The sequence below is a fragment of the Emys orbicularis genome, chromosome 4 (assembly GCF_028017835.1).
Source record: "Emys orbicularis isolate rEmyOrb1 chromosome 4, rEmyOrb1.hap1, whole genome shotgun sequence".
Classification (NCBI taxonomy): Eukaryota; Metazoa; Chordata; order Testudines; family Emydidae; genus Emys; species Emys orbicularis.
Window position 1 is genome coordinate 129,774,878 of NC_088686.1, and position 12,268 is coordinate 129,787,145.

At 53.7% G+C, this 12,268-nt stretch overlaps 1 protein-coding gene across 2 annotated transcripts in view; it reads right to left on the reverse strand.

The window, feature by feature from the left end:
* Window positions 1-12,268, reverse strand: part of LOC135877584 (copine-5) — a 178,801-nt gene that overhangs the window by 75,176 nt on the left and 91,357 nt on the right. For both annotated transcript variants that reach the window (XM_065403075.1, XM_065403076.1), the window contains 2 exons: window positions 11,828-11,931; window positions 9,955-10,059 (listed from right to left, as the gene is read on the reverse strand). In XM_065403075.1, coding sequence (XP_065259147.1) covers window positions 9,955-10,059; window positions 11,828-11,931 — 209 coding nt within the window. The remainder of the gene's footprint in view (window positions 1-9,954; window positions 10,060-11,827; window positions 11,932-12,268) is intronic.

Genomic DNA, 12,268 nt, shown 5'->3' on the forward strand with positions numbered 1-12,268 from the left:
GAAGGGGACTGGACAGTCACCTGGCTCTTGAGACAAAGAGGAAAAGCTAACCAAGCGTTTGGAAAGGGTTACACGCCCTCCTCTAACTCACCCTCTAACTCAGTGGTTCTCAACCAGGGATCTGGGGCAGGTTTCAGGGGGTCCACCAAGCAGGGCCAGCATTAGACTCACTGGAGCCCAGGACAGAAAGCCAAAGCGCCACTGCATGGGGCTGAAGCCCGGGGCCCTCAGCTCCGCCAACTGGGGTTGAAGCCGAAGCCTGAGCAATGTAGCTTTGGTATGGGGCCCCAGGCAATTGCCCTGCTTGCTACCCCCTGACATTGGCCCTGGCTTTTATATGCAGAAAATCAGTTATTGTGGCACAGGTGGGCAGTGGAGTTTTTATACCATGTTGGGTGGGCCTCAGACAGTAAAAGGTTGAGAACCCTGCTCTAAGTAACAGGTCAGCACGAGACTGCCCCATGAGCACATGGCTCCATAATCGTCTGTAAAGGGGATCCTTGCACCTTTGTCTGAGCAGAGACGGGTACTGGACTGGGTGATCCATGGGTCTCTCTCATCCATCACGGCAAACCACAGAATAGAATCATAGAATATAAGGGTTGGAAGGGACCTCAGGAGGTCATCTAGTCCAACCCCCTGCTCAAAGCATTCCTCAAACTCTGCATTGCTATGTGATGAACAGGATTCACACTCACAGGGCTGAATGGTCTAGCCCCTAAACGCAGGCTGGGCTCACACTGGGAAACTTTTGCTCAGCACAGATGTGCACAACACAGTGTTTAAAATAGTGATGGAGCCCTAGAGATTGGTCTGCCCCAGAGCTCCCACCACTGAAATACTGAGAGCAACACTGGGGCACTGCAGCAGAAATGGCTTGAGCACAGACCCCCAGCTGGTGTAAATCAGCATCGCTCCACTGGAGTCAATGGGCCAGATCCTCACTTTCAGCAGAGAGGATCCTTTTTTCAGAGACCTGTATTGTAATCAGGCCTGCAAGGCTGCCATAAGGGAGAAGTACAATACACAGTATGGTTGGGATGGTCTCTGGCTGCACCGATAAGGGACAATGCACTGATAACAATATCTCGTTCTCTGACAGTGACTGTCAGCTGTGATCTCGAAGCGCTTTACCAAGGAGGTCAGAATCAGCATCCCCATGAAGTGACTTGTCCAAGACCACTCGGCTGGCCAACGGTAAGGCCAGGAATAGACCCCAGCTCTCCTGAGCTCTAGTCCAGGGTGTTATCCACTAGACTACACTGCCTCCCGCTAGCACCCGTTCAACCATGCCTATATTGGAGAGGGCTCAGAAGTTCTGCTCACCCTTACATTGGTGTAAAGCCATGGTGACTCCAGTGACTTTGCTAAGTTACTCCAGATTTACACCACTGTAAAGAGGTGCAGAACTTGGACCCCAAAGATGTGTCCCAAGAGGTGCGGGGTCTTGTATGAAACCTGGCATGGATTGGCCCTGTTAAGGGCAGTGAAGTGAGATCTTCCCCAGCAATGATGCTATATTTTATGGATAGATGGTGCAGTGTGTCATCGAGTGGTTGGCTGTGGAGAGCCAGGACTCCTGGGTTCTAGTCTCAGCTCTGTGACTGCTGTGTTGTATGCCCTTTACACAACATCATAATATGAAAGAACCATATGGCGAAGTGAGGTACAAATAACTGCATTTACTAACTATAGGCAACACGCCTAACTCCATATACACACCGCTGCTCCAACAGGGCTCTGGGGGCTTCTGAAACACAGACAGTGAGCACCATGAGAGGGCTCATAAACTACTGAAAGGGATTCTACCCAATCCTTATATACTACACAATTTTAGTCAAGTCATCGTGCTGCCCTGTGCTTCAGTTTCCCCACCTTGTAGCCAGTGGCACCCACAGCTGTACGCATGTTACAGACGGTGTGTACCATTGGCAGAGGAGGAGGCTGCTCCACTGCACACTCAAGTTTGGCCTCGTGGCCCCCTCCATCATGACAGAGCTGTGGGGCAGCCAGCACCACACTTCCTTGCCATTGCCTTGGGGCTGGCTCCTGCACCAGGGCTCACCCTGGGGCCCTGCCTGACCCTGCTCCACTTCCAGCAGCCCATGTCCCGGCTGCTCTGCCCGGAGGACTTGCTCAGTGATAGCCACAAGACCTGCTACTAGGCAGGCCGGCCGACAGCAATTCCAGGCCCCAGGGCAGAACAATCAATGGGCCCGTGGTCCGCCTGACATTTGGGCAGTGCTGTGCCTGTGCTGGCTGGAGCCCAGCGAGCTGCTGCCGGCTGCGCTGCTGGTTGGGCTGCTGGGCACGCTGTTCTGGCACGGCCAGGGCTTCCACATGCCCACCTGGCTGCCTTCGCTGCCCGCGGTACCACCCTGCGCAGGCCTAGGAGCCTGGCCCACCCGGGCGAGCTAAAAGGGCCTGGGGCTCCCGGTCGATGCTACAGCGGCAGCAGCCAGGAGCCCCTGGACCCTTTTACATCACCTGGGCCCCTGGGCAATTGCCCCCTTTGCCCCGCCCTGTCGGCAGGCCTGCTACTAGGCCAGGGAAAGGAGCTGCGGTGAGCGCCTGCCTGGAGAAGCTGGCAGGAGAGGGGCAGTAAGCACAAGAGGGGGGTTGTGTGTACCAGATGGAAAAATTCTGGGGGTGCCCCCGTGTGTAGCGTAGGGATAATAATACTGGCTGACCTCACAGTGGGGCGGTACATAAGGCTAGTCAGAAAATGGGGAAAGGGGTTTCCATTGAAAATTTAAAGTTTCTGGTGAATAATCAAAACCCAAAATATTTCAATTCTGAAATGCTGCTGCAGTGCCTCATGGGAGTTGTAGTTTGGGTGCCTCATGCTCCCATTCACCTCTACATTCATGCTCCTAGTCACCAGTTTCCTGGTTGGACTACATCTCCCATGATGCACCATGGTCTCCCTTCTTGGTGAGAGAAGGCAGTTTATCAAGGCACTTGCATGGCTGCAGTGTATCATGGGAGATGAAATTCAGTAAGAGCCTGTACCACAGAAGAGAATGGGGATACAATACACCCACTCTACAACTTCCATGAGGCAATGTGATGGTGTGGAGAAGTAGGGCATTATCTGTACTATATTTTATTAATATTACATGCACCTCAGTTTGCCTGTTTGATATTATCCTGCCTGACTGCATGTAATTAAATCTCAGGAGGCTGTCAGGGGAGCAAACAGGAAACTAAAGGATGCCAAAGATAAAGTACCGCCAGAGGGCATACTAAGAGTCCTTAAGGGAACAATGGGGAAGCTGTTAACTGGGAAATGCCCACTTGTCAGGCTCCAACACAGGTCTGATCCTAGGATCAAAGGGGCACTAAATCATTAAAGACCCCAGCCTAGAGAGGAAGGGAGTGGGAGTGGGCAGTAGCAGCTGGAGATGAGTTGCTGACAGAGACATGCTGGGAGAACACTCCAGGGACCATCTGTCTCTCCCAGCCCAGGGCTGAGTAGACTTACCCAGACCTTGCAAGTGAAGAATATAGTTTGGGTAAGTCCCAGGCGGATAGATGTGTTGTTGTTTTATCCCTTTGTCCTGCTGGCTATCGACCTTTGGGTGAATAACTAATTCTTTGTTTTGAAGAAGCTGTATTTGAGTCACTTTGACCAGCTGCTGGACACAGGTTTCCGGAGGAGTTGCGCCTCCATGTTATCACGGTTGGTGTCCAGAGAAGCTGCAGCCCAGAGAGGCAGTCTAGGAGTGGTTGGACTGTGTGGTTCCACCCAGAAAGGAGTGAAGGTAGAGAAACATGTCAGAGAAACCAGAGGGATGCACTCGAAAGGGCCTGAAAAGAGATCTAACTGCAGCTCACCCTGTCACCTGACAGCTGGCATTTCACAACTGAAGTCTTTTGGTTTTCGGGCATTCCCTTTCTCAATGCAAAATTGAATGTTTCTCTGGAAAGCAGGCAATTTTTATGAAAAATTTCATTATCTCTTGAAACATAGTTTTGATGGAAAATTTTCAACTGGCTGAAATCATTAATGTTTGTACAGTGCTTGGAGATCTGTTGAGGTTTTCCAAACCTTTTCATCCCTTGGGACGTTGCTACCATGTCAGTTTCACATGTTCCATTTTCCTGTCTTCTCTTTTCATCAACAAAAACCAACAAAAGATCCAACTCTGTAGCCAGTGGCACCGCGAGTTTAGCTCTGCCCTGCCCAGCAGGTAACAGGGGGGATGATTGCACGTGGCGATCAGAGGAAGAAAGGCATGTCCTAAAAAAAGCACCTTCCTGATCTCTGGGAGAGCAGTTCTGCTCCAGACAATGGGCTATTCTTAGAAAAAGGGTTCGTGTCTCTGCCATCCTGACTTCCCCTTGGGGGGGTCACCATGTGCAATGGGGAGGGCTGGATATTTGGCAGGGCAACTGGTTGTAATATCACACTGATATCGAGGAACAGACACAATCTATGGGCCTGATGTGCACTTGGTGTGACTTCTTGGAGACACACGAGTGTACACGAGCACAGAATCAGGTTGCCTAATGTGGCCACCAACAAGCAGCCCTCATTCCTTGGCTCCGGGCCTCCAGAGCTCCTGCCTCCAACCGCATTATTGGCTCTGCCTCCCCACGCCTGGGTTCTGCTCTGTTTGTGCCCTGGATCGGCTGTGCACATGGAGGAGTCAGTTGTCACTCCAGAGCAGTATGTGAGCTGACAGGAGGGTGCAGCTTTCCAGGACTGCATGCGCCACACCAGGACTTAGGGTAACCCTGGGGGGGACTGGCTGGGTTAGTCAGTCTGGGAGTTCAGCAGCCAGGGAGAACTACGGGGTCTGTTTGTGTCCGGCGGCCTGAGAAGCGAATCCCTTTCCCCTGTAGCGTGTCTTGCAGCAGAGGAGCGGCGGGTTGAGCTGGCAGTGCTGCTTTGGGGGCTGAGAGCAGGCAGTGAAGCTGGGCAGATTCTCAGTAACAAAGGCCTATAATGCTAAATACCTAGTAATTTGGCATGGTTCGGCTGTTGGGAGCCCATCTTGGGACACACAAGCCCAAGGTGCTGTGTTAGGGTTGTCACCTTTTTAGTGGCTGGTAACTGGACACCTGAGGTCCTGCCTCTGGCCACCTCTTCCCTCGAGGCCCCATCGCTGCTCCGCCTCTTCCCCCCCAGACCAAAAAAACAGACCTCAGGGCTTGCCAAATGACACCCGGACACACAAACCGAAACCTGGCCTGTCTGGGTGAACACCGTCCAGGTGGCAACCCTCTGCTGAGTGTAAGTGTGGCCCACGGGAGTGTCACTAAAAGGCTGATCTTTATTTCCTGGTCCCAGTCATGTGACATTGGTCAGGCTTACAAAAGTCACATGACTCCAGGGGCTACTGTTACATCTTCTCTTCTTTTTCCCCTTGAAAATCCAATATCCAGTAACATGCAATGTCAGCCTGACAGGACAACCGGGAACTAGCAGAGCCAGGTAGTAACAAACCAATAGAGATCTGTGGGGCAGAGGCCAGGGGACAGCCTGACCCCTCTGAGAGGTGAGATGGTTATTCTCCCTCCTAGTGGAGATTGGTCAATAACCACTGCCCGGGACCCTCCACACCTTTCTGATCACACAGCCACTCCGGTTGGCAGTTCAGCTACCAACCTGCATCCACCCCCTGCAGCTTGTTTGCTGCTCCTGGCGTGTTTCCTTGTCAGTGACCAGACAGGCTTGTGGTAACTCTGTCAGCAGCATGCCGAGTGTCCTGCAGGCAAAAGCCAAGGGTCTCCTTGCTTTAGTCAGGTTCTTCTGTCCTGCTGCACGACTGGCCCTCATGGGCAGCTTGGACCTATGGCCTCAGCGAGGACGGGACTTTAGCCGCCTGCCAGCTGGCTTCTGTTTGGCATCTAGCATTCCCTCCCACTTGCCATGGGGGTGTCTGCATGGCATGCTTGCCACTTCTGTTCTAGTTCCCTGGGGCAGGGTTCTCCTGTAACTGCTTCCAGGTTAATCGTCTTTAGCTCGAGAAGCTTGCTAGGTGATGGCACTACGAGTTTTGCCCTTCTGCCAGTTTCTGAGTCTCTGAGCTGTTGTGAGCTGTGCTGTGATATGCCAACAATGGATCCCTGGAATCCACCACAGTTGTTTATAGCCAGTCCTTTGTCATTTACCCGGCTCCTTCGCTAGCCCCGTTGACTGTGCCTGGTAAGGGCTGGATGCGGTGTGCTAGAACTGGGGTATCAAAAAGAACTGCCCAAAGGAGCCGCTCCCCAACGGTGATCTATTTGTGGTTACTAGCTTGCCTGGAATCCCACTGGTGAGAAAAGTGAGATTTTAAAGGTATTTTATTGCTATTTGCTGTGTCCTACAACAGCCGAGTGAAAAACGAGGAGGAGCCCACCTGTAAGAGGTGTCTTTCCTGTTTGATTCAGAAACACCTGTGCCAAAGTGGGAACATGGGTCAGTTGAAACTCTTGTGATTTCAGTGGCTCTTCTGCATTCTGTTTCAGATTTTGCTCTTGGAGAATGTATCCTCTGTGCTCTGCAAAGTCAAGTCCACCCCTCACAATGACCTTGCTTGGGCCTGTCTGTTCATCAGACCCCCAGAATTTGGTCTCTAATTGATATATCTTGTAGCCATTCAGTCTCATAACGCAGCTTCATGCAGGGCTGTGACTTACCGGCCAAGGGCTTGTCTGGCAGTTGATTGGCATCAGAAAACGTGCCTTTCCCAAGCGACATTCTTCCCTGGATCAGTGACGTTTCTGAAGGACTTTGTCTCGTACTTTGCAGCCCGCTGTGGCTCTCTGGGCTCTGCCGCATGGAGCAGCAGCAGGATTTCAACAGCTCTGATTTCTCGGCAGTACCTCTCCATGCTGCAGCTACCTCCTCTGTTCACCAGCCTCCCATCCAGACTGAGGGATTTGGGTGGCATCGTTTGATCCCCGTTTGCCAGTGGCTTACCCCCCTCTGACACCATGTCAGGATGGTGTGACACACGGGAGAGCTGGTACTGATTTCCTAGCCCCGGCTGCCTGGCCTGGGTCAGGGTTATGAAAGAACCCACACGGCAGGGGTCCGGCTCCATTGACTCCCATGGCTGCTGTTCCAATGAGTAGCTCCAACTCCCACTAAAGATAGTTTCAGGCCTCTGAAAATCAGGTTCTAGGTGTCTCACCCAGACACCCTAGAGCAGTGGATGCTTTCTCCCCGTCAGTACCCGGCCCAAGCTGGGGAAGCTAATGATCCAACCAGCAGACCAAATTCGGTGATGAATCCGGGTCCCGTGCCACCTGAGGCACGTTGCGCACATGCTAAGAAGAAGTGGATGCTTTTGAAAAAATAGGTCTGAAGCTCACTGTGCCTCAGTTTATCTATCTTTTAAAATGAGCGTAACAAAATGTGCTGTGGAGGGGTGGCATGAGACTGCTCAGAAAATGCTTTGAGCTGCGCAAATAAACAGAAACACAGAGCGACGTTGTGCCACAGAAGAACATGTCCCAGGACTGAGTGTTTCCTGCTGCTCTCGCTAACATTTTGTTGTTAAACATGGTCCTGCAGTAAAGCCTCTGAAATCCCACAGAGAGAAATACTCACAGGCCATCAGCTCAGTCCAGGGAAGCAGCGCAAGGTGCTGTCAGATGCTGCTGCTGTAGAATGACATGGGAGAGGGAGGAGAGCCGCAGACACAGAAGATTCTCTCCCAAAGGTTAGCTAATCCTCCAGCGAATTACACTGGGGCTGGGGCTGATTAAGAAGGATTCCGATTCCACTAGATCAGTGAATAAAACCAGCCCTGTTCATACTTGGGAGCAGGGGAATTTTTGTCATTTGATATCTGCTCGATTTATTATATTCGTATTTATTGAGAGCAGGGCCCCATTGTGTTGGGCACTGCACACACAGATGGCGAGGGACATGCCCTGCGGTGTTTACAATCTACTTAGACAAAGCAAACAATATTATGCACAACTGGGGAACTAAGGTGCAAAGAGAATTGGCCAAGGTCGCACAGTGAGTCAGTGGCAGAGAAAGCAATTGACCACCCACCCTCAGGATGAGAGACCAGCTTCCCATTGCACAGCTAGAGGATCAGGCAGCTCACGCTTCGCAGAAACGGCTGCTCTTAGGCTAGCCCTGGAAATGTACAGGGGTGGAGAGGCAGAGCTTATAAGCAGAGGTAACTATTAGTGTGTTTGCACCAGAGAAGGCTGTAATTAACACTGGCTTTATCCCCCACACATAGAGAGCCGTGCAGTGCATGCGGCATTATGTTTTATGAATACCCCAGGCTGAGTGCAGAGTATGTCGCGTTGATTAATGGTACCTATTAGACTTCATTCTCTCCCTAATTGGCATTTTTGTGTACAGTGTGTCAGCGTGAAGGTGCCCTCATTAGCCTGATTAGCACTCTTGTCAGTCACCTGTCACCCAGCCAGGCTCTCCTGCTCCCTGGAATGGCGACTGACTTTTCCCCGGGATTTAAATATAGAGGCGCTACCGGCTTTTCTGAATAAAGCAAAGAAGCCACCTCCAGGGCCTGTCCATTTGCGTCCCTGCCGCCCACTGCCTCATCAATCACTCTCTGAGCACACTGCCTCTGCAGGGAGGCAGCTGTCTCCGGGGATGGCGGCCCCATCCCTCACTCTGCTACCGCTGAGATCAGCCAGGGGCTGTCCAATCTAGAGCTGAGCCCAGCCTGCAGAGCTGGAGGATTTCAAACAGGGAGAGCCCCTTTGAAGTGCCTTGCTACGGTGACACGGTGAAGTGTCCCTTTAGATCTCAGAAGTCTTTTGTACTGGAGTTGGTGTGGGTAGGAAAGTCTTCCCTTCCCATTGCCCCATATACATATAGTGTAGCACTCCGCTCTGTTAGAGTATGGAGGTGAGGAGAGATTAAAAAGACTGGGACTGTTCAGCTTGGAAAAGAGACAACGAAGGAGGGATATGATAGAGGTCTATAAAATCATGACTGGTGTGGAGAAAGTAAATGAGGAAGTGTTATTTACTCCTTCTCACAACACGAGAACTAGGGGTCACCAAATGAAATTAATAGGCAGCAGATTTAAAACAAACAAAAGGAAGTATTTCTTCACACAACGCACAGTCAACCTGTGGAACTCCTTGCCAGAGGATGTTGTGAAGGCCAAGACTATAACTGGGTTCAAAAAAGAACTAGATAAATTCATGGAGGATAGGTCCATCAATGGCTATTAGCCAGGATGGGCAGGAATGGTGTCCCTAGCCTCTGTTTGCCAGAAGCTGGGAATGGGCAACAGGGAATGAATCACTTGATGATTTCCTGTTCTGTTCATTCCCCCTGGAGCGCCTGGCATTGGCCACTGTCGGCAGACAGGATACTGGGCTAGATGGACCTTTGGTCTGACCCAGTGTGGCCATTCTTATGTTCTTATGGATCAGAGCCCCAGCACTGGAGTGACTTTAGACAAGACTGGACTGGACAGTACACCTCATCGGAACAATCCTGCACTGGCTGGATGGGGGCCTGTAGATGGACTCAAAGCCCCCTGTGCCTTTTTTTCATCTCTAACGGCTATGATTCCTGGCAGCCTCTAAGCCAGGGAGATCGTGGCACCTGGCAGCAAACAGCCTGCTTATCTGTGAACACCCTTAAGGGGATCTGGGCTTGTTTGAAGCCGTGGAGCTACTGCAGCTGCCAACAAGACTAAAGGAAGAGGGTACAGAGCGGCCACTGACGTACAGCCAAAGGCGGGGAGGACCTCTGACCTGGCAGTCTCTGCGTGTTTGTGTTACTTTACGTCAAAGGCCGACCCGTAGCAGGGACCCCACATGGTGCCTCCAGGGGGAGCAGCGGCTGTGGAGGGGGCAGCTGCAGAATCACCCTGGGGCGAGAGGCTGTCCAGAGGCCCCTTTGGAACGATGTTTGGGAGGATCCAGGACATGCAGTCTTACTCCATCCCAACCCCATCGCCCCCCAGCCCAAAGCCAGCAGGTTGGGGGTAGGGGGGACAAGAGGGCCCCTACCTGTCGTAGTCTCCATTGCAGAGGGCTCGCACAGGGATGGAGAATGCCTGCCACACAGGGTTGAGTGTGTTCTTAACCACTTCCGTTTTGTGGCAGATGGTGAAGCTGCGGGACAGGGAGGGGCATGTGGTTATCCAACCAAGCCATGGGCTAACCCTGAGAGCCCTGACGCCTTCCTGGGGACTGTGATAGGGGCCTCTCTGGCTGTGTGGGGCCTTCAAACCCGGCCCCTTAGCCTTCAAGCTGCCACGGACACTCGCCCGGCCTTGCGAACGCTGCCACCGAAGCTTTAGCGGCTGGAGAATCCCCTCAGAGCCTGCGGCCTTGTCTGGCGCCTTACCCAAAGACCGGGAGCCTTCACATCACTCTAGCGGGCTTTGGAGTGAGTTCCCAGCCCTGCAGACGGATGTCCCGACATCCTCTCCATACAGGCAGCGGCAGGGTGAGACTCAATTCGCTCCTGCACCCATGGGCCTCAGCCCAGATACACAGAGACGGTTTAGGGCTGAGAGGGGAGACCAGCCTGCAGGGGCCGGTCAGCTTTTGGCCTCTCAGGGCCTGATCCTGAGAGGAGCTGAGTGCTCATGACTCCCACTGAAGTCAGTGGGAGCTGAGGGTGCTGGGTGCCCCTCGCTGTCGCATCTAGGCACTGCTCAGACTCCATAACCTCTCACGCTCAGGCCCTGCCCCTCTGGGGAGCACTCAGGGAGCACAGGGTCTCACCGTGCTATGGACCAGGCCGACTTACAGCACCCACCCTGGGTGTGAGCCTCCCAGATGTCTGAGTCCAGCAGGCCCAGGGTAAATGGGATGTGTCTCCAAGGCCCCGTGCAATATGCCGATCAGCACAGTGAAGGGAGGCAGTTTGCGGGGGGGAGACAGGGGGGCTGCCTTTGATGCAAGCCTGCGGCATGTGCTCCGAATGGGAGCGCCAGCTCACCCCTGCCCTGTTTGTCTTTGATTTAGAGATCAATGGGATGAATGTCTCCGTTCTACTTGGCACACAGCTCATTAAGCGTTTCCATCCCCCGGAGGAATTACAGCCTCGTTTCTTCTCTCATCTGCCGGATTCAGGAGAACTCAGGAGGAATTTCATACAGCACCTTGCAATGTGCTGCGAGGGGAGGTTGGCTCCCTGTGCCCTGCTGCCTAGGGATGAACCAGGCCCCATGCCCAGCAGATCAGAGCTGTCACATGCACTTTGCATGGGTGTGAATGGCGGCGGGAGGTGTGAGGGGGTTAATGCATGCTGCATCCCACAGGTTTGTCTGGGCTGGGAACCGAGTGGTGTTTTACATGGCGGGCACTCCCACCGCTGAGCACCCTGGAGCCAGTCATGGTAGCAGGTTATGGCCGACCCCGAGGGTCCCTTCCCAGGTGTCTTGAGGTGCAGCAAGAAATCTAGGGGAATTCTGCCATTAACCCTTGGAACGTCGGCCTTTGCCAGACTGCCAGCTAAAGCAAGGCTGTCTAGGGGGCTGTCTGTCCCTGACTCCTCACAGCTTTAGGGTGCCACGCACGTCACTGGGTGACGGCTCCTGGGTGCTGGCTCAGGCCTGAACGCACCCATTCCTTCACACTGATCAGTGCACCAGGGGTCAGCCATAGCAGCAAACACCTCCCCAGCCCTGTTTCCACCTGTGCTTCCCCACGGGAGTGTGGCAGGCCCAGCTAGCCAGCGAGGGCCTCTCCCCCTCCCACCCACCCCCAGCTGAAGGATGCTGCTGTCTCTGCTCTTTGCCTGAACCAGGCAGAGGGCTGGAAGCAAGAGGGAGGAACCTTGAGGGGGCCAGCATGGCGCCATGGCAGGTAGGCATAGGACCCTGCCCCAGGCCTGCTAGCCTGGGGAGGCGAGCACTGGGCTGGCACTTACGTTCCATCCTCGTTGCTTCGGTAGAACACCATGAAGGGGTCGGACTTCCCGAAGAAATCTTTCTTGTCCAGCTTGTTGGCACAGAACTGCATTGTGGCCACGTCCTGGAGGGAGAAGCACACGCGCTGTGAGTGGCACCAGGGTCGGGGGATGCCACCAGCCCAGCGGGCTCCGAAACAGCCCTGCACTCACGGGGGTGGTCGAGGAGAGAGCTACAGCCCGACGGGTACGCTCTGCCCTAGGGCAGCCAGGGTGGCATAGTGCAGGGGGGGTCAGGTCAGAACTGGGATGCGCTGGAGGAATTGGGAGGGGACTTAGGACTGGGCTAGCAGGGGCTGTGGGTGGGGACTGAGGGGCAGCAGCAGAGCTGGGGGAAGCCCAGGGCTGGGCTAGCAGGGGCTGCGGGTGGGGAGTGAGGTGCAGCAGCAGAGCTGGGGGGAG